General features: G+C 37.1%; 1 protein-coding gene across 2 annotated transcripts; it reads left to right on the top strand.

Annotated features, from left to right (window-relative positions):
• Positions 1-1,390: 1,390 nt before the first annotated feature.
• LOC113062779 (mitogen-activated protein kinase kinase kinase 7-like) lies at positions 1,391-19,659 on the top strand. 2 transcript variants are annotated; one of them, XM_026232749.1, is made up of 17 exons: positions 1,391-2,174; positions 2,561-2,671; positions 2,808-2,873; positions 2,981-3,026; positions 4,135-4,273; positions 8,796-8,920; positions 10,072-10,200; positions 10,282-10,412; positions 10,507-10,588; positions 11,299-11,405; positions 11,494-11,644; positions 12,261-12,341; positions 14,844-14,911; positions 16,002-16,065; positions 16,618-16,679; positions 17,217-17,332; positions 17,698-19,659. In XM_026232749.1, the coding sequence occupies exons 1-17, from the start codon at positions 2,079-2,081 to the stop codon at positions 17,876-17,878; spliced, it is 1,755 nt and encodes a 584-aa protein (XP_026088534.1). In that variant the 5' UTR covers positions 1,391-2,078; the 3' UTR covers positions 17,879-19,659. The 2 variants fall into 2 exon arrangements, with proteins under 2 accessions (XP_026088534.1, XP_026088535.1); XM_026232750.1 differs by lacking the exon at positions 12,261-12,341.
• The last annotated feature ends 945 nt before the right edge of the window (positions 19,660-20,604 follow it).

Here is a 20,604-nt window from a genome sequence, read left to right as displayed (position 1 = left end):
CAAGGAACTGTATCTTTTTAAGTAGATTATTTATTTATTTTATTTTATTTTTATTCCAGACATTACAGGTATGTGGCTATACACAAATTGAAATATCAACAATAAACATACGCTGAGAAATATTCACCAGGGTAAAATGTTTGACTACTAGCCCCGGCCTTTGCTACTTCCTGCCAGTAGCACTATCTAAATTAAATGAAAGAAACAGCACCATTACTCACTCCGTGGAACCCACATTGAAAATGATGTCAGCAGTTCCCCAGAGAGGACAGCGCACCGCTGGAAAGGTTACTTCCTCTCAGTAACCTTGTTTGCATATGAACGAATGTTGTTTATGGTTTTCCGGCAGTATTTTTTCCAGTGGTGAATAGGGATCATTTGCAGCTGTCATGAAATGATGGTTGAAATTCTGGGTTTATATTTAGCTCACCGAGGGCATGTGACCAGTTCCCTCCACAAATTTGATTTGTTGATCAGTTTGATGTCATTCCAGTTAATGACACAACACTGTACAAATATACTTGGATAGGTGTGGATCACAAATGCTTTTAGACAGCTGTTAGTACAAGTGATAAAAAAAAAAAACTTTTATGTATGTAATTCTTTAAAAAGTCATTCTAATGCAGCACTACAAAATTCTGTCAGTGGACAATTAAAGGTACATGTTCAGCTGTGATTAATACTTTGATATCACTTACCTCTAAAACTATTTTCAAACAAAACGGGTCTAATCAAAACATCTTCCCTATGGAACCTATAGTTATAGAGAAGAACCCATTAATGACATTACTGGTAATCTAAAGTACCATGAAGTCAAATTAAGCCTCATGCACTATAGCTTTTGAAATATGTGAATAGTCAGCTTTTTCCATATTTCACCTGTTATGATTTCAAAAGTCACACATGCTTTGATCATTTTTATGTTTCTACTATAATTTCAAGTAATTGTGCTTATATTTTCTGTAACAACCCTGACATTTCATCTTTGTCCCATTATATTCGATAATTCCCAACTTATCTGGTCAACAGTCATTAGGCAACTGTGGTGACAATGGAGCTGAAAATCAGTTTGGAAATGCATTCCTTCATTTAAGTAAATTCTACATAGGTGTATTGAATGTTGAACATATTTATACATATGTAAATAAATACATATATCCCGTTTTGTCCCAAAACTCAATAAGTTCTTAAATAAGAAATTTATTTCATATTTTTGTAGGCCTCAATACGTTACCTGGTGCAGTAAAGATGCAACTCAGTAATTAAATGTATCCTTTTTCTTATCATTAGAAACACGCCTCCAGATAAATAATACAACAAGGCGAATGCCCCGTTATAACGACTGGAAATAATTCTGGCAGGCCTTGCTTGACTCCAATCTTGGAGACATTTCAGTTGGCATGGACTAGAGGGGGCACAATACAGAGAGCGCACACTTCCTGGAGCTCAAAACCAGCTCCGCAGAAAACAAGAAAACAAACGAGCCCATGGAGGCGAGAGCTGGAAAGTTCTAGCACCGCGTCCGATGGCCCGGATGGTTTGTCCTGGTTAATGGGACACGAAAAAGCAGGTTTTACTGAGCGTTATTTTCGGATACATAGAAAGGCCGATGCGCGGAGCGGCAGCGACGGTGTGGAGTGAGTGTTGCGCGGAGGGAAGATCCATCGACCGGATCAGCGCGAACCAACAAGCGGCCTAGCGCTAACACACAACAAGCCAGCGCTTTTATGTTGATGGGATACCCTTAAGTGTACTTCACAGAGACTCTAGGACGTATTCCCCTTATGAATGAAAACATTTTTCCGTCGTTTGGCATGTCTGGCATACTTTAATCTGGTTTGGAGCCTAGTAGCCGCTTGGCTAACGGATTAGGCTGACAGGTTAGCTCGTTAGCCGCTAAACAAGTTTTTAAAGTGACTTATCATACACGTATGTCTGTGTAATGCAGACCGTGTCGAGGGAAGAGCTTCAGCTTCCGTTTTTATTCTGAAACTATTCGGTTGTGAAGTCTGCAGAGTTTTTGGGACTATAAAGTCTGTTGTGTGTGTATTCATGACTAGCTGGCTAACGAGCTAGCGATGTCTATGTTCTCCGCCGAAATGCTGGAAACAACAACACCTAACGTTATGTACCCGTTTGAGGAGATAGACGATGATGATATTGTGGTGGAGGAGGTGAGTGGCATGATAAGCAGGTGACGGAGTTAATAAACACACTGACAGGAGCTTGGAAATGCCCTGCAAACATTCTCGTAATAGCTAATACTATCAGTGTGATGTTTGACATTATATCTCAGTAACGTTAAACATAACCTCATTTTTGTTTTACGTAGTCTCTGTTAAAGCATACTGTTTTTGAAGTAGGCCTACTGATACATGTCTTTGTAGTTTGATTAATGAAACACCTTTACATCGTTCTAGGTGTCATTCTGTGTTGTGTTCTCCTATAGACTCTTGAGTTTTTGTGCTAGATTTGTTTTGAAATGTTCTGCACTGCTGTGAGATTGTCAGTGTGTGCTTTCTTTTGGTGTGTGATGTTCTTTTACACACGTGTTGTATAGGTGGTTGGCAGAGGGGCATTTGGTGTTGTGAACAAGGCCAAGTGGAAAGGCAGAGATGTGGCCATCAAGAAAATAGAGAGTGAATCGGAGAGAAATGCCTTCTTTGTTGAGGTACTATAGTATTCTGTTTCACTTGTTCACGTTAGTAACTATAGTCAGAAACAATATATTGTGCATATACAGACAATTGGTCTGTTTTGTTTCAAAAATGCATTTGATTGAGTCTTCTCCATTCTCTCTGCTCCAGCTTCGTCAGTTGTCCCGTGTAAATCATCCCAACATTGTAAAGCTGTATGGTTCCTGCAGTAACCCTGTAAGTCTTGACACCATGTTGGGATTTGGTAGATTTTGATCATGAACTTGATGTTGAAGTGTTTGCCATGGTCAAACTTCTTTTTTTTTTTTTCTTGTGAACTGAAGGTATATCTGGTGATGGAATATGCAGAGGGGGGATCATTGTATAATGGTAAGTATTTAGTAAATTACATTACAACACTTAATTTACACAGTAACACTACAAGATCTTTAGAAAATTTTGCACACAATTATTAATATCAAAATTGGTGAAGAAGGGTAGTAAATATCAAAAATCCTTTGTGAGTCAACAGAAGAAGAAAAAACATTAATCAACAATGATTTGAATCATAAATTTTGTCAATAGGAATACTCTACCATTTAAAAGTTTGAGGTTAATAAGCCTTTTAAAACAATTTCATACTTTATTCTGCAAGGATGGATTAAATTGATCAAAAGTGAAAGTGAAGACGTTATAAATATTCCATATATATATATATATATATATATATATATATATTATATATATATATATATATATATATATATATATATATATAGGGACACAACTGTTTTCAGTATGATACTAATAAGAAATTTTTCAACACTAAATCAGCATATTATAATATTTTCTAAAGGATCATGACTGGAGTAATTGAGCTGAAATTCAGCCTTGTGGTAGCAGAAATAAAATACATTTAAAAATAGAATAGAAAAGTTAATATTAAATTGTGATAATATTTCACAGTATTACTGTTTTGTTATTATATTTTAAATAAATGCAATCTTCTTAAGCTTAAAAGACTTCTTTCGAAAGAAAGAACCGACCCCAAACTTCTAAATGGTAGTGTATGGTTTTCAATCAGGGGTTTGGGTCCCAGTAGGGGACTTGGCAAACACTTTTTGACTTATTAAACGTCATGCATCCAGTTGTTGTCAGATCATATTTGGTTTGTTCTTTTGTAGATTAGAATTCATTTACAATGATGTGTAAAATTCTTTGGTGTTTATATGCAAATTTGCATAGGCTCTCAAATAATCACAACAGGTTCCCTTATGCAGTATTTTTTTGTGGTCCAATTTTACATGTTGTTTGATTCCGTGGCCCTTTACAATAAACATTAACAACCAGTTGGTTTGAAATTGCTTCTTATCCCTGGGTTTATAGTAATAGCAATTGCTAAAGTTCTTCCAAGCACACAAGGCTGTTCCACAAGTGAGTGAGTGTTTCTCTTTAGCATGTATATGTGCTTGTGTTTATGACTGTTCTGTGTCGACAGTGCTGCACGGTGCAGAGCCTCTTCCTCACTACACTGCATCTCACGCCATGAGCTGGTGCCTGCAGTGTTCTCAGGGGGTCTCGTATCTCCACGGCATGAAACCAAAGGCTCTCATCCACAGGGACCTCAAACCTCCCAAGTATGCACCTCCATCATTTCTCTCTCATTACACTGCCTTGCATCATGTCACTGAAAACAATGTTCAGTCCTTTTTCTCCTCACCCATGTGATTTTTACAGTTAGTCCTTGTCAAGTTCTCCCTGTCCATGAAGATTTGTTTTTGCTTTGTTTTTGCTTAAACGCACCTGATGACTTTGAGTATTGCCTGACTCCTCATGATCAAATCACCTGAGAATAAAACCAGGCGTAAACAGACCATTTGTTTTCACTCTACATGTGTTACTGGATCATTCAGGGCTGCCATTAATCATAAATGCTGTCCGGTCCAGGTGTCAGAGGGTCTGTGTTCTGGAGTCTTATGCTGCATCACTTTCATCATGGTGTTGTCCAGGCAAGGGCTGGTTATTTATGAGGCTCTGTTTGAAAAATGCCCTGGCAGCACACCATGGAAATGGTCAGCTGGCTTCTCTCCCAGACACTGAGAATGAAGTTCTCGAGAAGAATATATATTACAGATCACTAAAGCTTGCATCAAACACCCATGAACCATTCAGAAGTGCTTGAACTGCATTTAATAGTACTAAAGCGCAGTTTGTGACTTGATAACTGCCATCTGTATACCTCCATTTCTATTCAGAATATTGCAGCAGTTTCCAGTTGAAGTGTACTTTAAAAATATGTTCTTAATGTCTGTTCTCAAGCCTTTCTACTTTCTCTTCTCTTTAACCCTTAAGACATATAGTATTGTTCAAACATTTTGGGGTCTGAATAATTTATTTATATTTTTTTTTTTATCAAGAAATCAGTACTTTTGTTTACCAAGGATGCATTCATTTGATCAAAAGTGACTGTAAAGACAATTATTGTGTTACAATAGATTTATTCCAAATAATTGCTGTTCTTTTAATCGTTCTAGTCAACTGAAAAAAAAAACACCACATCAGCATAATTCAATGATTTCTGAAGCATCCTGTGATGCTAATGATTAGAGTAATAACTGCTGAAAATCACAGGAATAAGGCAGGAATAAATGTAAAAAGAAATAAATGTTCAATATATATTCAAACAAAACAATTATTTTAAATTGTATTAATAATTCACAGTATTGCTGTTTTTGATCAAGTACATTCAGCCGTAATGAGCATCTTTCACGAGAGGTTTCTTTCATAAACAATAAAAGCATCATCAGCTCCAAATATTTAAACAGTAGGGTATTTGTGTTTAACTTAAGTAATGGGTTTTTTTCTGAAGCGACTTAAGGGCATCGCAATAAATTTATAATATGAAAGCCAACAATATCTACAATTCTTGAGAATAAAAATGCACGCTTTTTGCAACTGGTATTTCAGTAAATGGGAATGCTAAACTGGCTAAGCACACCACTTAATAGACTAATAAGCAAAAAAAAAAAAAAAAAAAGAACTTAAAGGTTACAGGATATGTCTTAATTTGGTGACTTACTCTGAGACTTTTGCCATAGTACTCCAATGATATCTAAAATGTAGTCTGTGAAGTCTTCCAGGGTTTCCGTGGGGGCTTAAAGTCTTAAATTTAGTATCAGATTTAAGGCCTTAAAAAGTCTTCAATTGTACAAGAAAGTCTTAATTATGATATCAAGAGGTCTTAAAGGGGGGTGAAATGCTATTTCATGCATACTGAGTTTTTTACACTGTTAAAGAGTTGGATTCCCATGCTAAACATGGACAAAGTTTCAAAAATTAAGTTGTAGGTTTGAAGGAGTATTTATCTTCCAAAAATACTCCTTCCGGTTTGTCACAAGTTTCGGAAAGTTTTTTTCGAGTATGGCCCTGTGTGATGTTAGATGGAGCGGAATTTCCTTATATGGGTCCTGAGGGCACGTTTGCCGGAAGAGCGCGCTCCCGTATAGCAGAGCAGAGAGAGGCTGTGCACAGACAATCACTGATCAGAGCGTCGCGAAATGTCACAAAAGGAGTGTGTTTTTGGTTGCCAGGGCAAGACAACCCTGCACAGATTACCAAAGAAAAACAGCATCAAGGGACCAGTGGATGGAGTTTATTTTTGCAGAGCATCAACGGAGTTTGATCGGAGCAAGTGTTTGTGTTTGTTCCCTGCATTTCTAAAATGCTTGTTTTACAAACAAAGCCCAGTTTGACGACGGATTTGCTATCGTTTATTTCTTAAGGATGATGCAATCCCAACGAAAAAGGGTCACGATTGTATGTTGGAACCACAGGCGGTGAGTAAAACTGCTTAAAATATCTCTGCCTCCTTTTTAGTGCGTCCCCTCCCCTCCCGGAGACCCGGATTCGAGCCCCACGCGGAGCGAGTCCTAGCTGCTGCTGCTCTCGTTCAGTTTCAGCCTTCACAGCTGTCACAGCTTCCAAACGCTCTCAACACCAAAGCTTACTGGCGATCGTGATTCTTTAGCTCCGCCCACACGTCACGCCTCCAGGCGCTCATGTTTTTCAGGGAAAAATTGGTACAGACTATCTTTCTCTTATGAATATAATAAAACTAAATACTTTTTGGAGTTATGAAGGATGCAGTACTACTCTATAGGTATTCAAGATTAACAGGATATTGAGTGAAAATGAGCATTTCACCCCCCCTTTAAATTTGAGGATGGAAATATCAGAATTGTGATATGGCTTAATGTGACGATTAAACTTCAAAAGGCTATGATTTCATGAAAAGAAATGGCTTTGCATTCTGCCATTACAGGGGAAACAGTTATATTTCTACCAAACGCTCCACTTGAAGAGAATGAATGATCCATTTCAGTACAACTGTTGTTTTGTTCAGAGTTCAGACCAATGCAAAAATAAAACCCATGTTTTTATCCTGCAAACACGCAGAGCTTTAAATGTGAACTGGTGGATCGATAAGACAATGCATTATAAAAATCTAAACAGTATAGGGTTGTCCAGTAATATCTTAACTAGGGCTGCACGACATTGGGAAAAAATGACATTGCAAAATTTTACTTTTCTGCGATTATATATTGCGATATGAAATCTAATATAATTTTTTCTTACAAACAAAAATGGGATGAGCACACTTACATTCTCATTTTAAATGATTTAAACATCGACACCATCGTGTCAATTGATTAATATGCGCGAGGGAGAGAGAGCAAGACAGCGCTCGTGTTGTTTGAAGACGGTGAGCGTGTGGCAAGTTTCACTCTCTCTGCCCTGTTAAACTCACAGGACTTAAAAACACATGCAAATAATAATTTTCACTCTATGATGGTTAAGCTGTGAAATTAATCCGCGAATCACATTCGTCAAGGGCCGGGGAGCAGCTGGCCCGTACAGTTAATGAATAACAGATCAACTACGACAGCCTACATCACAAATCCTGCGATGTGACTATCGTAGATACGTACATCACGATATCGATGCTTAAACGATACATCGTGCAGCCATAATCCTAACTGTTGTTTTAATGATGTGCGATTTGATATTATCGATCATATAGCGAAAAGTAAACAAAACACACCTAAAGAGTGCGCGCATACATTACATGGTGAAGTCTAGTAGGTTAGAATAGTGCACATGAGCATTTAGAGTGCGCTCTTCACTGCATGAATCAGTCCTTTAAAAATGCATTTAGAATGATCATATAATTCAAGATATAGGGCAGAAAAATATATATATGTAATTTCATATAGTTAATATCAGAAGAGGAGTGCCATTTTATTTCCAAAAGCAAGCATGATTACAAATGTGATATTGATTTTATGCAACATTTCAATAAACAAGTAAGTTAATAATAAGAGTCTTATGTTTTAGACACCGTATTTCCTGTTTTTGCTCTATTTCTTCAACAAAAATCATTACAAACAGCAACAGCAGTGTTAGCGTCTCTAAGCAACATGATGATGTTTCATTCCTGAATGAATCAATCAACCATTTAAATGATCACAATGACTCACTTAACAGTGACTTTGCCACCTACTGGCAGTTTAAATTTCACATTTAAGGTACCTTTTCATTTTTTTTTTTATAATTTCAAACATCAGTTTTCAATGTTTTATGTTTAAAATATTAAATCATTAGTCAATTATTTATAATTGCAGGTTAAAGTATTTAATGTCCCTCAGAGCTTCATTAAACCGTGTGTAAATGCATCTAAATTACATTTCTAATGCAGCCTCTGTGTTTCCTTTGCATTGCAAAGATCAGTTTTGTTGATACTGATGCTTGGTAACAGCCCAAATGCAGGGATGTGACCCTAATGATGGTGCACACTTCTAGAATTTTTTTTTTTCCAATTAATGTAGTAATATTTCTTACTAATTTATTTTCTTTAAAATGGTTTAAAGGCTGAAATATAAAGTTTGTAATTTTATACAACTTACAGTAATTTTGCAGTTTAATATGGTACTATAGACTTTGCCCTTCCCCAGTCATATGGTATTAATTTTATTTGTGCAGGTCTTAAAAAGTCTAAAATTTGATCTTCAAAATCCTGCACAAACCCTGGATTTCGCTAGATGTTTTTCTTCTTCCCGGAGATGTCTCTGTTTATATCTTTTGTATTTTTTTTGCTCCTAGTCTGCTCCTGGTTGCTGGAGGTACAGTGCTGAAGATCTGTGACTTTGGGACAGCATGTGACATCCAGACACACATGACTAATAACAAGGGAAGCGCAGCCTGGATGGCCCCAGAGGTGTTTGAAGGCAAGATCCAGGAACTGGCCAAGAACTTTTGTTCAATTATGTACAGCCATTGGCTTATAAATAGGCTCTTTTTTTTTCTTTTTTTTCTTTTTTTTGATGCCAAAACTTACTTGCTGTTCTTCTTTTAACCTTTTTCCCGTTTCTCATGAATTGACTTCTCATAGGCCATTTCACTCTTCACTATCATACAAATATTTCCCCCAAATCAGGCTTGGTAGATGTTCCTGGTCTAGATGATGGATGAAATCATTATAATTTAATGCATGTATTCGCAATCAACCGGTAATGGGTTTCAATTTTACCAAAACACGTTCAGGGGTACTCAGCTGTCTGGGGGGTCGGAGGAAGCATCAATTAGGAGCAAGTTGTTGTCTTGTTTGTTTGGGGAGGAGCAGAAATCCCATGTTATTACTCCACTAGCGATGCCAGCAGAGGAGACGCAGCAGAGCTCATTTGCCACACTGACAACAGTATTATCAGAAGACCAGGGTAAGGCAGTGTAAAGACATACTAGCATGAGGCACTGTAATTTAAGAATAATAAGAGCAGCAATTAAGGCTCTCTGGGGCAGCATGAGTGGAAATGAGCTCATCTGTTCAAAAGGGCCGACAAGATGTAGGCTCCCCCACCCTGGATGGCAGAAAATGAGCTTATGGGAAATAGCTTTGACTCTTTATGTTGCATGTTACCATTTGCAGTTTAATGTAATTGTCAAATATACCAAGAATAATTCATTAGTTACCAGAGGAGACAGACCCCTTGAAAAAAGTTTATTTAGGTCTATATTTATCTATAGATCTATCTATAATTGTTAAAATTAAATGTTAAATTAATGTAAGGAAATGTATTTATCAAAGGGCATTTATTAGCGTAAAATTTTTGTAACAATATAAATATCTTGACTGTCAAGTTTTATCCATGTAATGCGTCCTTATTTAAGCAATTTAAAAATGTTAATGTAGTAATAATAATTTTCTTTCACAGAAACATTTAAAAACCTTTTTTGTAGGTTGGTAATTACAGGAATACCCAATAGCTGTGAAGCATGTTAATGTCTTTTTCAGAATAAAGGAAACTAGAATGTGGATCTTAATCAGGAAATTAGGAGCATGTGAAGGTAATTGCTGTCTGTATGTGTGTGTGTGCTGCAGGCAGTAACTACAGTGAGAAGTGTGACGTGTTCAGTTGGGGTATTATTCTCTGGGAGGTGATCACACGCCGGAAGCCCTTTGATGAAATCGGAGGCCCTGCTTTCCGCATCATGTGGGCTGTGCACCGTGGTAAGTTTCACATTTGCTTGTTTGTGCCCCATCTAAGACTCTGTCTTTTTATTCAAGCTTCAATCACCTTTTTGTCTCTAGGCACGCGTCCACCTCTCATTAAGAACCTACCGAAGCCCTTAGAGAGTTTGATGACTCGTTGCTGGTCTAAAGACCCATCGCAGCGGCCTTCCATGGAGGAGATAGTGAAGATTATGAGCCACCTTATGAGGGTAACACCACACCGGCAGCATGCTTGGCAAATCATCCCAATGTTCCTGGCTGTCTATTCTGCCTCTTCAGTCTGACCCCTCTCTCCCCCTCTAGTATTTCCCAGGATCAGATGAGCCTCTTCAGTACCCTTATCAGTATTCAGATGAAGGCCAGAGTAACTCTGCTGCCAGCACAGGTAAGGAATAGCAAAATAGGCTTGAATAATAAATACTTGTTAATGGCTATTTGATATGATTTGATTTTGTTCAAATCATTTTCTGATGGTGCGGGTGAGAAAACAAATGGTTTAGATTTGACTAAATTCTTCCATACTGTTAGACTATCAGTCAAAAGTCTGAGGTCAGTAAGATTTTATGTTTGAAAATACATTTATTTAACAAGGATTATAACAAATAGATCAAAAGTGACAGTAAAAGCTTTTACATTACTACAAAAGAAATTTATTTCAAATGAATGATGTTTTTTTTTTACATTTTGTATTCAAAGAATTCTGAAAAGCTTATCAGTTTCTACAGAAATATTAAGCATTACAACTATTTTTCGATGTTTCTAGAGCACCAAATTAACATTTTAGAATAAATTCTGAAGCTCAGTGTGACACTAAAAGACTAGAATAATGGCTGCTGAAATTCTTTAATATATTAAAATAGAAAGTTATTTTAAATTGTAATAATATTTCATAGTATTCTGTGCTTTTTGTGTCAAATTAAGCATAAGAGACTACTTTCAATAAAATTTAATAAATACATCTTACTGCCATGAAACTTTAACTACTGTGTATATAGGAATGTTTTTTTAATTTTTGGATAATTTTAGAAAGGTACTTTTACTTTAGAAGTCACACGTAAAGTTTGTAAAATTAAATAACACATCTCTCTTATGCAGGCTCGTATTTAGACTATACATGTACCAGCAGCAGGAACGATATCAGCATGGAGCGCACAAACTCCCCTGGCAGCAACGACACCATCAAGTTCCCATATAAACCAAAGGTAACAGATCTGTAGTCTACATAACCAGACAAAGACAGTGTCCTCTAAGAAAGCTCAGAAGTGGAATTTATATTTGGGTATGTTTCAGGGCGACCCGTTAAGACCTGGTCCCTCTCTCTCCAGAGGGGGCAGTGTAGAGAGTCTTTCTGGCAGGCCGCAATTTCTGGCTTCCTCCGACAGCAAACGAATGAGCACCGATCTCTCCGAACTGGAGCACAGATTGCCCTTTGCTCCCGCAGGTAACTTGACTCCTCAGTGCTGAATTGTCTTTTCTTCCCAGAAATTCATTTAGAGACTGTGACCATTTATATTTCATATATTTGGTTTAGATTCATTAATGTGGAGTTTTTCTCTCTCTCTCTTTTGCAGTAGACACAAATATTGATGTATTTGTAAACTCCACCTTTCTATTCCTGTTACCAATTTTGTCCTCAGGTTGACATGTTAATAAAGAACACACACCACTAACAGTGTCCCTTTTATAGACATTGACCTCACATTTCTGTATTTACACTGGCTGAATAGTGCATACACTAGTACCTAGTGTTCTGCCGACCTCAGCCAGTGCGCCCAAACGCACATCAGACACAAAGAGCTGTATGGCATCTCCATTCATCCTTTGATCTGTCCTTCTGCAGTCACTCATTCCAGCAGGCTTCCTGCCTCTGCGCGGATGTATGTGTTTTGTGTATGTGTGTTGCATGTATGTTCTAATGTAGCTGAAGAATGGAGCGACATCCCTTACCCAGTCTGCTTTGCTGGCTGCACTACTGTCTCTCTCTGTCTCAGTACATACATTGTCTGCATGCCTGTGTTCGTCGCTACATGCGCGTGTCTGTATGTGTGTTTTTGCAGCACGTCCACAATTTAAGCGAGGTCACCGTAAAACGGCATCACATGGCACCATTCTGGACATTCCCAAGATCATCGTCACAGGTACCGGGAGTCCAGGGGAACCCAGCAAACAGCTTCTAATCAGAGAAGGGCGTCATGTGACGCACAAGCACGCATTGGTTGTTACTTCAGAATGTCTCATATCCTCCGTCACCCTGACTTAGTGGAAAAGAGTAGAAAAAGATGTTAAAGAACATTAACGGATGATCATTATCCAAGTATTTGCATGGACATGCAAATTGCAGTGATGCGCAATTATAATTTAAAACTGTCAAATGATGATGGAAAATGTATCAATTAAATACCACAAATACTGCAAAAATAGCAAATATAAGAAGAGATTAGTAATTTAGTTTATTAAAATACCTTTAGAATTCCCACAAAAATCAAGATAAGGGGGCAAAAATTTCCCATATATTTAAAATTTATGTCTTCTAATATAGTTAATATCACTTTATCGTGAAGAGTAGTGTTTTTTGTTTTTTTTTTCAAATACGAGCATGATTGCAAATGAGATTTTTTGAATAAAACAGTGCAGTAAACAAAAAGTTAATATTAATTGACTTTTACTAACCTGGTTTACTGACTTTTGATAGGGCGCACCAGAAAATTTCGAGATATCATTTGTCATTATCGCATACCCCTAGTATGCCGTGTAAAACATCAGTTTATAAATATCCAGAATTAATTGTTATTCTGTGGTCAGTTAGTAGCATTGTGAAACGCGAAGAAAGATAACCCAGGACACTGTTAACTTGTTCAAGTGTGAAAAGCCTTTTTGTGAGTGCAGTCTATGCACTCGTTACACCTGCTCTAAATGATTATTAGATTAGTGTTTGATTCTCAGTGTCCTTGTATTTAAATCCAAAAGAAATTGGTTACATTTTGGCAACAATTTGTATTGATATTATATCCAGCTAATATTTTCAGCTAGTTTTTCCAATCAATATTTTTTGTGTCAGATTTGACGGTGAATAGTGTTCCTGGAGTAACAGCCATTTTAATCAGTTCTTTCTCTTTCTCTCCCTTTTCTCTTTTTGATTGTAGTGAACTGCAGGCAATGATTTTCACATCCCATGCTCATGACTGCTTCTGCCTCTTACCACTAGAGGCACTTTTTTAATGCTATTAAAAAAGAAATAAATCAGGAAAATCCCATAAGTACAGATTTTAAAGAGAGATTGGGATGTGGATTGATATGCCTGCCTCAGTCTTCCTGTTTGGCTTTATAGAAGGTGAAAGGAGATCAGTCAACGTGTGTGTTTGTGTGTGTGTGTCTCTCTCTCTCAGTGGTCGAACACTAGCTCACCTTTGTCTTGCCTGCAGAAAGGATATCGCAATATGGTCTGCTTTTTGTTCGTGCTTCCTCCACATACTGTACACACACGTTCATTAATTCAGTGGATGTGGGTATAAATCTCCTTCATTTTGAGGGTCATTGCTATTATTATCTTCATCATCCTTAATAAAGCTGAAGGAAATGGGGACATTGAAGGATTGCGGGATTAAAAAAAAAAATCAAAGCAGGAGTTGCATGATGAAGAGGTTATTAATTTGGTGTAACAATGAAAAAAATTAGATTTACATCATAATTTTATCCCTCCTGCATGCACACTCTTAATCTGTCAATCATTTTTGTTATTCTCATAATCAATGTGGCATGGAATTGACCTCTTCCGTCATTATTAATAATAAAGAAGTTATGGGAATATTCATTCATTCATTCATTGTATCCTTGGGAGAATAAAAAGTAACAGGGTTTACTTTAATGTAGACAGGACTTTAGTTGAAAGGTTGGATGCAACTTTGCATAGACCAGGTTAGTAAACAATTGTTACACTTGTCCTATGCTAACTTGAAAGACAATGGGTACACTTTCGGAACAGAGAACCGTTTCTGTTTTTATATTATTTACTTTATTGTTTCATACACTACAGGATTAATTAAATTTTTTTAATTAATTTTTTTAACCTGCCACAGATCAATTTTTGTACATATAGTAAATCATATTTAGTAAGTTGCAGTCTATTGTTAATGGTTGCATTTAATTTCTGCTGGTTCTGTTCTAGATGATTTACCTGAATAATAGTTTGCCTACATTTAGATCTGTGTGTGTGTGAGTGTAATAGTCCTCTAATAGTCATGATTGAGAGTACAGCTCCTGTCATCATTGCTGCTTCATGTTCCATAAATACAAACTTATTAAATTCCAAAACCAAAAAAAAAAAAAGTAATTTCTATGATAGGAGCTGTCCGATCAGTGCAGGCCAAGCTGCCTGTGTGATTCTGTTGGTGTGGTCTGCTGATTTTGGTGTAAGGTGTGTGTTTGTATTTGCTGGGATGGCCTTGTGAGGGGTTTGGTCACGTGAAGGCCACATTCGACGAGATGCTGTCATGGTAGTGAGTTGGGAATTTAATCAGTGCAGCTGTCTGAGTGTCACATCCCTCTTGCTTCAGCCCTGGGGCGAGAGCTCATGCACTACCAATAAGACTTATCAGATTCCTCTTTTCTTTCCTTTCTCTCTCTTTCGTCTCTTTTTACAGCAACCTGTGAGCCTCATAGACGCAGTTCAGTGCAGGATCTTCCTGCCATTGGTACGGAGTCCAGTCAGGTAGGATACTTCAGTTTTCATTTTTCAGTGATGCAATGTGTAAGGAACTGGGAAGAGTTTAGATACAACAAACAATCTTCACTATAGCATTTTTACTAAAAGCTGTTCCATATTTTATGCAAAAGTATCGCACATCTGATTATGCATTGGGAGGACACAGTGGTTCATTGAATAAAAAATTAATTTGTAAGAGGAGACTGGTGTTATGGATCTAGATTTCCCCAAAGGGCTGTTGAACGGTCTTAAATTCTAACATCTAGTTCTGCTCCCTCACATTTGTCCTCCGTGCTCTTGGGAGTTCATCCACAGTTTGTTTGTTTGTTTTTCTTTACTATTTTTTTCTCTCCAAGTACTGCATTTTCATATGCTTTTTTATTTTAGATGGGTGAATTCCATTCAGATGTAAATATCGCTATGTGCTAGTAATAATACACTGTAGATAATACGTTTTAATGCTTTTAAAATGTTTTAATCTCAGCAAGGTTGTATTTGATCAAAAATACAGTAAAAATAGTAATATTGTGAAAAAATATTTTACAATTCAAAAATAAGTTTAATATATTTTAAATTGCCATATATTCCTGTGATTCCTATTCATTACTCTAATAGTTGTGCCGCGTAATTTTTTTGGGGGAAACTATGATGCTTTCTTCCAGGATGAATAGAAAGTTCAAAGGAACAGCATTACTATTTGAAATAGATATCATTTGTATCATTATAAAAGTCTTTACTGTCACTCTTGATAGTTTTTATGCATTTCTGAATTTCAACTTGTATGCTAATAAACATTAATAAAAATATAATGTCCTCTGAATGTGTGAGAGCAGTTAAAATCCCAGGTAGGACTTTCAGTATTAGATCTTGGGTTTCAAAATTAATTGTAACTATTGTTGCACACATGAATGTAAATAGCTATATTGCTTCCATAAGGTGACCATAATATGCACACTTTTTTTATAAGGGCCTTTTATAAAAGGATCTGTAGCATCTTCTCCCTGCAGTGCCCTTCAAGAGCCTTTAGAATCCCTAATATTTTATTGTCATTATCAAAAGTCATTTTATAACTGATATATTGTTTGACCAATTACAGGATAGTAGGAACAGCAGCAGAGCATCCAGTCCCAGTGTGAGGATGTTTACGCCAGACAAGACGGGTACAGTCAAGAGTTTTCCTCTTAACCATCAAACTCTCACATATACACATCTACATTTGAACAATGGATTGTATAAATGTTTAATAACCTGGGGTTATAGTTGATGAATTATTATCTGACAGCTTTGAGCACGCTTGAAATGACATCATTGCAGAATGTGAAATTTTATAAAGAGATTATGAGCACACTGCTTATGTTCCCTTCGTGTGACCTCAAAGTTCACATCCTCAGTGTGTTTGCATGTGTAAATCAGTATCTGTGACATTAAACAACTCAGGCAGAGCTGCAGACGTTACGTAATCAGCAATGATTTAAGATGCTTTTCTGCCTGACAGTTGCAGTCCTGGACTGAGATGAGAGACTGCTGTTTATCACTCTCTGTTTCTGCAGATTACCAGAGTTTACTGTTAGCATTAAATAACAAACTAAAAACGCTTACAGCTTCAGATCTACTTCAGATCAAAATATTATAAATAAGCAGTGATACAGATGGAATAAATCAGATCTTCTGTCCTCAGTTGATGGTTTTCTGATGTTTCTTCATTCTTGTAGACACCAATGGCTCAGATAACTCCATCCCCATGGCCTATTTGACCCTGGACCATCAGCTACAGGTACACACTTCTAAGTTGAGCTATTAGAGAGAAAGTTATAGATGTGTACGATATGATGCAATACAGAATTTGGTATGATTTTGGCCACCAAAAATAGACTTAAATGTGAAACTATGAAATGCTTCACATTAAAAAAAAAAAAAAAAAAAACAGCAGCATTTTCTGTTTTTCAGCACACACTGTCTGGAATTTTCATTTTGGTGCATCACTAATTGTGAAGCATGACTGCACGTGCATGGAAACTGTTTAGTCTATATCTGTGGTGTGGATGGTTTTGTTTCCAGGGTGCTGCGGTATCCCTCCTCTCAGAAAAGTTTCCCAAGATGTTAAAACAGCCCTCTAATTGAATCAAGGCTGGGTTTTAATGGCTATTTATATGGTGTAATTCAGCTATAAATACATGGCAGCTGATTTAGAGTGAGGCATTTTGATATTTTGGGGATTCAGACCGTGGCTGGTATAAATATCACTTGTCCATTTCAGATTAATTAGCCAAAAGCGGTGACATTTGATGAAAGAATCTGGGTTTGTTTGCAGCCTCTAGCCCCGTGTCCAAACTCCAAAGAATCAATGGCAGTGTTTGAGCAGCACTGTAAGATGGCACAAGAGTACCTGAAGGTGCAGACAGAGATCGCTCTTCTCATACAGAGGAAGTAAGTCTGGAATCCCAGTCAATTCATAGAATTAGTATGGTGTTCCCCAGGATTTTTATTGTGAACTAGAGCTATTACAAATTTATTTTAATAACTGAAATATCCTTATAGCTAATTTAAAATATAAACTTTAATAGTATATAAATAATAGTAAAACAGCACTGGAGTTTCCACAATGCCAATATCAGTGCAGTTTCACAGTAAATGCAGTATAATGTCTATAACAGTTGTTCAAACTCCATTAAACGTATTAAATGATAAACGTAAAATAAAATGTGTAATGAAATGTTTGTACTACAGATACTAAAACAACAATGCCATGATAAACTATACACCAGAGTCTTCTCTAATGTACATCTCTTCAGGAAAGAGCTGATAGATGAGCTGGACCAGGATGAGAAGGATCAGCAGAACGCGTGTCGCCTCGCTCAGGAGCACAAGAAGCTCCTAGAGGAGAACAAGAGTCTGTCGACTTACTACCAGCAGTGCAAGAAACAACTGGAGCTGATCCGAGCGCAGCAGCAAAAGAGACAGGGCACCTCATGAACCTCTTTCATTATGAAACAGAGCTAGGCTGAACTCTATAATCACAGTTATCCCTGTTATCTTGTCCTCCCTGATCCAAACAATGGAGTGGTTAATCTATAGTTTGGCCCAGAAACCCCTTAATTCTGCCTGTTAAAGCACCCATGAAACCTGTGAAGATGCTAACCGAATGAAATGTGCTTCACAGTTCAGGTGACCGTGTGTCATTTCCGTCAGTGAAATCTGCTCCAAGATCCTTCACTCAACTGAACAAACATACAGCGTTCCAGGTGTCCATGAATCCCGCAGGATATGCAATAGCAGGGCCACAATTAAAGCCAGGTGGGTGTGAAACACAGACTGATAAACACGCGCAGATCTTCAGAGATCTACAAGTCTAAATGAGCCAGCAAATGCTTTTTATTTTCAAAAGAGGAAACCTGCATTTTAAGTAGCGAGATGTTTAAAAGAAAGGATGTAAAATGAGGTCTTTCCCCTTCCTCGGACATCCCAGAATTCCCTGTGGGGTTTGCCGTTCCCCTCGATTAGGTGTTGGTCCTTGAGAATGTGAAAGCAAAGTTATATACAAAAGCTATTTTTAATCGTTTTCAATTTAGATTTTAATTTTGTTCCATTCGCTTTGCGTGTACTTTTCATTTTATTAACCCCTTTTTATGAAAAAAAAGTGCTATAGACGTTTCCTTTTTTCTTTTTTGATTTGTCTGCCCTAAAAAGTGTTAGAATGTATTGATTGAAATCGGGGATGTATCTTACATATGCCTTGCATGTCAACCTTGTGTTCATGAAAAAACGGACAGTCTGTTTGTATGTGCAGCCTCACAACGAAATGCAGTTTGTAATCCATTTCCTGTAACATCCCATCCATTTGAAAACCATCGCTCTAGAAGAACAAAAGAAATGGACTTGAGTGTATGTGATTGTGCGTACAAACATTTTAATCATGACTTCAGTGTTCTTGTGTTTCTTTGCTTTATCTAGATCTGTATGGTAATTCCTCCAGGGTTTTCAGAGATCCGCTTCATAGTTTTTGTCACAAGTGCGGGAAAGACGCTCTTTCTCCGAGCTTGATTTATCTCTTTTTAGTTCACGTGATGCCTTGGGGTTGTATCGCTTGCATTTTACTTGACTTGTTTTGTTGCTTTTACTGCAATGAGACAACTCTCATTATGCGCTTAATGCAATTAGGAGTTTAGAAACGCGAGTGAGAGGTTTAAAAGGCCTGCGAATGCAACTTGAATGAAATCAAGAGAGATCAGATTGTTGTCTGATCTGAAAGATCTTGTCAATATGCTGCAGAAATCATGAAATTAAAGGGCAGTTGACCCACTCTGGTTCATTTTAGTTCAGTTCCTTGTTCTTACCACTAGTTTTACATCCCTGTACTTAATTTAAGAGAAATCGGACCCATGTTGATATAAAACGTATGAATACCTTTTACATTGTCATAGTTTTACTTTGTTCCCCCAATACAAACTCGACCCACGTTTTTGCACAATCCCACCATGACTGGCTCTCACTGAAAGCTCACTATACCGTGAACATCTTGAGCAGGGTAAAGACACATTTGGATGTTAAAGATCTTCAAGTGAGTTAGTTCTCTGCAAATCTTTTTGCTTAACAGTGAAGTGGTGTATTTTATTTTAGTATTTTAGAGTTCAATGTTCATAATTATTAGTTTCTGTACTGTGCTGTAAATAAGATGTCTGATTTCTTAAGCTGTTGGGAACGGGAATACACAGGTGAAGGTGGCATCTTGAAATAAATGGAACAGGTAAACATGCCTTGGGACTGTCTGTGCTGTTTCTGGTCTTCACGTCAACATTTTTATAAACAGGATGTTGTTCACAAACTCTCTCTCTCTTTATTTCTATGCATACATTAATTTGGATTTAGAATAAAATTGTTCACGTAAATGCAAATACATATATTATGTAACCATAAATTTAAGTTAGCAGATGTATACAATGTATAAAATGTATTTTTATCTTATTTGATAATATAAAGAAATAAGTTTGGTGTTCTGCAGTGACTGGATATGCAGTTTAATTATGTGTAATTATGTATAGGTGTTGCTGTAGAAGTATTTAGTAGTGATCGACCGATGTATCGGTTTACCGATATTTTTCCCGATATTTAAGCATTTTTCCATAATCGGGTATCGGTTTTGTAATATCGGATTCGCCGATTTACGGCGCCATCTTGTGGCCGTTTTGAGATTTCCGCCATTGCAGCCCGGGCGTCTGAGGTGATCAGTCAACAACAACTCAGTGCACAGGTAAAGTATATGTTCTACTTGGTTTGCTTTAATTAATCAACTTTATTTAACATAACAGACATGCACAAATGAGATCTGAGACATAAATTCCTGATATAGTTAATTTATGCAGCTTGTTTCTAAACAATTGAGACGAACTCATCGAGTTACGTAGTGTTCGTCATGTCCTGCTCCAATAAAGACGTATCTTTAAATGAATTAAATAAAACAGACATGAATGAGTGCATGTTGAAAATAAAAAAAATGTTTTTTTTATTCTTTTATTATTATGTTCTGTCGCTGTTATTCTGTTGTACTGCGGAGCTTCTGTCACGAAAACAAATTCCTCGTACGCTATGTGTAAACCAGAGCCATATAGAGAGAGAGTTGCGACAACGGAAGTTCGAAATGTTTGGTTGTCACGTGATTCGTGTAGACCTCAAATAGTTCCAGGAAGTGCGTTGGCGGCCAT

The sequence above is a fragment of the Carassius auratus genome, chromosome 45, assembly GCF_003368295.1.
Source record: "Carassius auratus strain Wakin chromosome 45, ASM336829v1, whole genome shotgun sequence".
NCBI lineage: Eukaryota > Metazoa > Chordata > Actinopteri > Cypriniformes > Cyprinidae > Carassius > Carassius auratus.
Note: the sequence above shows the minus strand (reverse complement) of the source record. Positions and strands in the feature narration are given on the sequence as shown.

Excerpts from the sequence above, each read along its gene's own strand:
- LOC113062779 (XM_026232749.1), top strand. The coding sequence starts at position 2,079 with ATGTCTATGTTCTCCGCCGAAATGCTGGAAACAACAACACCTAACGTT. Across the intron at positions 11,406-11,493 it reads AGTTCCCATATAAACCAAAG|GGCGACCCGTTAAGACCTGG; the intron begins GTAACAGATCTG and ends GGTATGTTTCAG. Across the intron at positions 17,333-17,697 it reads GCTCTTCTCATACAGAGGAA|GAAAGAGCTGATAGATGAGC; the intron begins GTAAGTCTGGAA and ends ACATCTCTTCAG.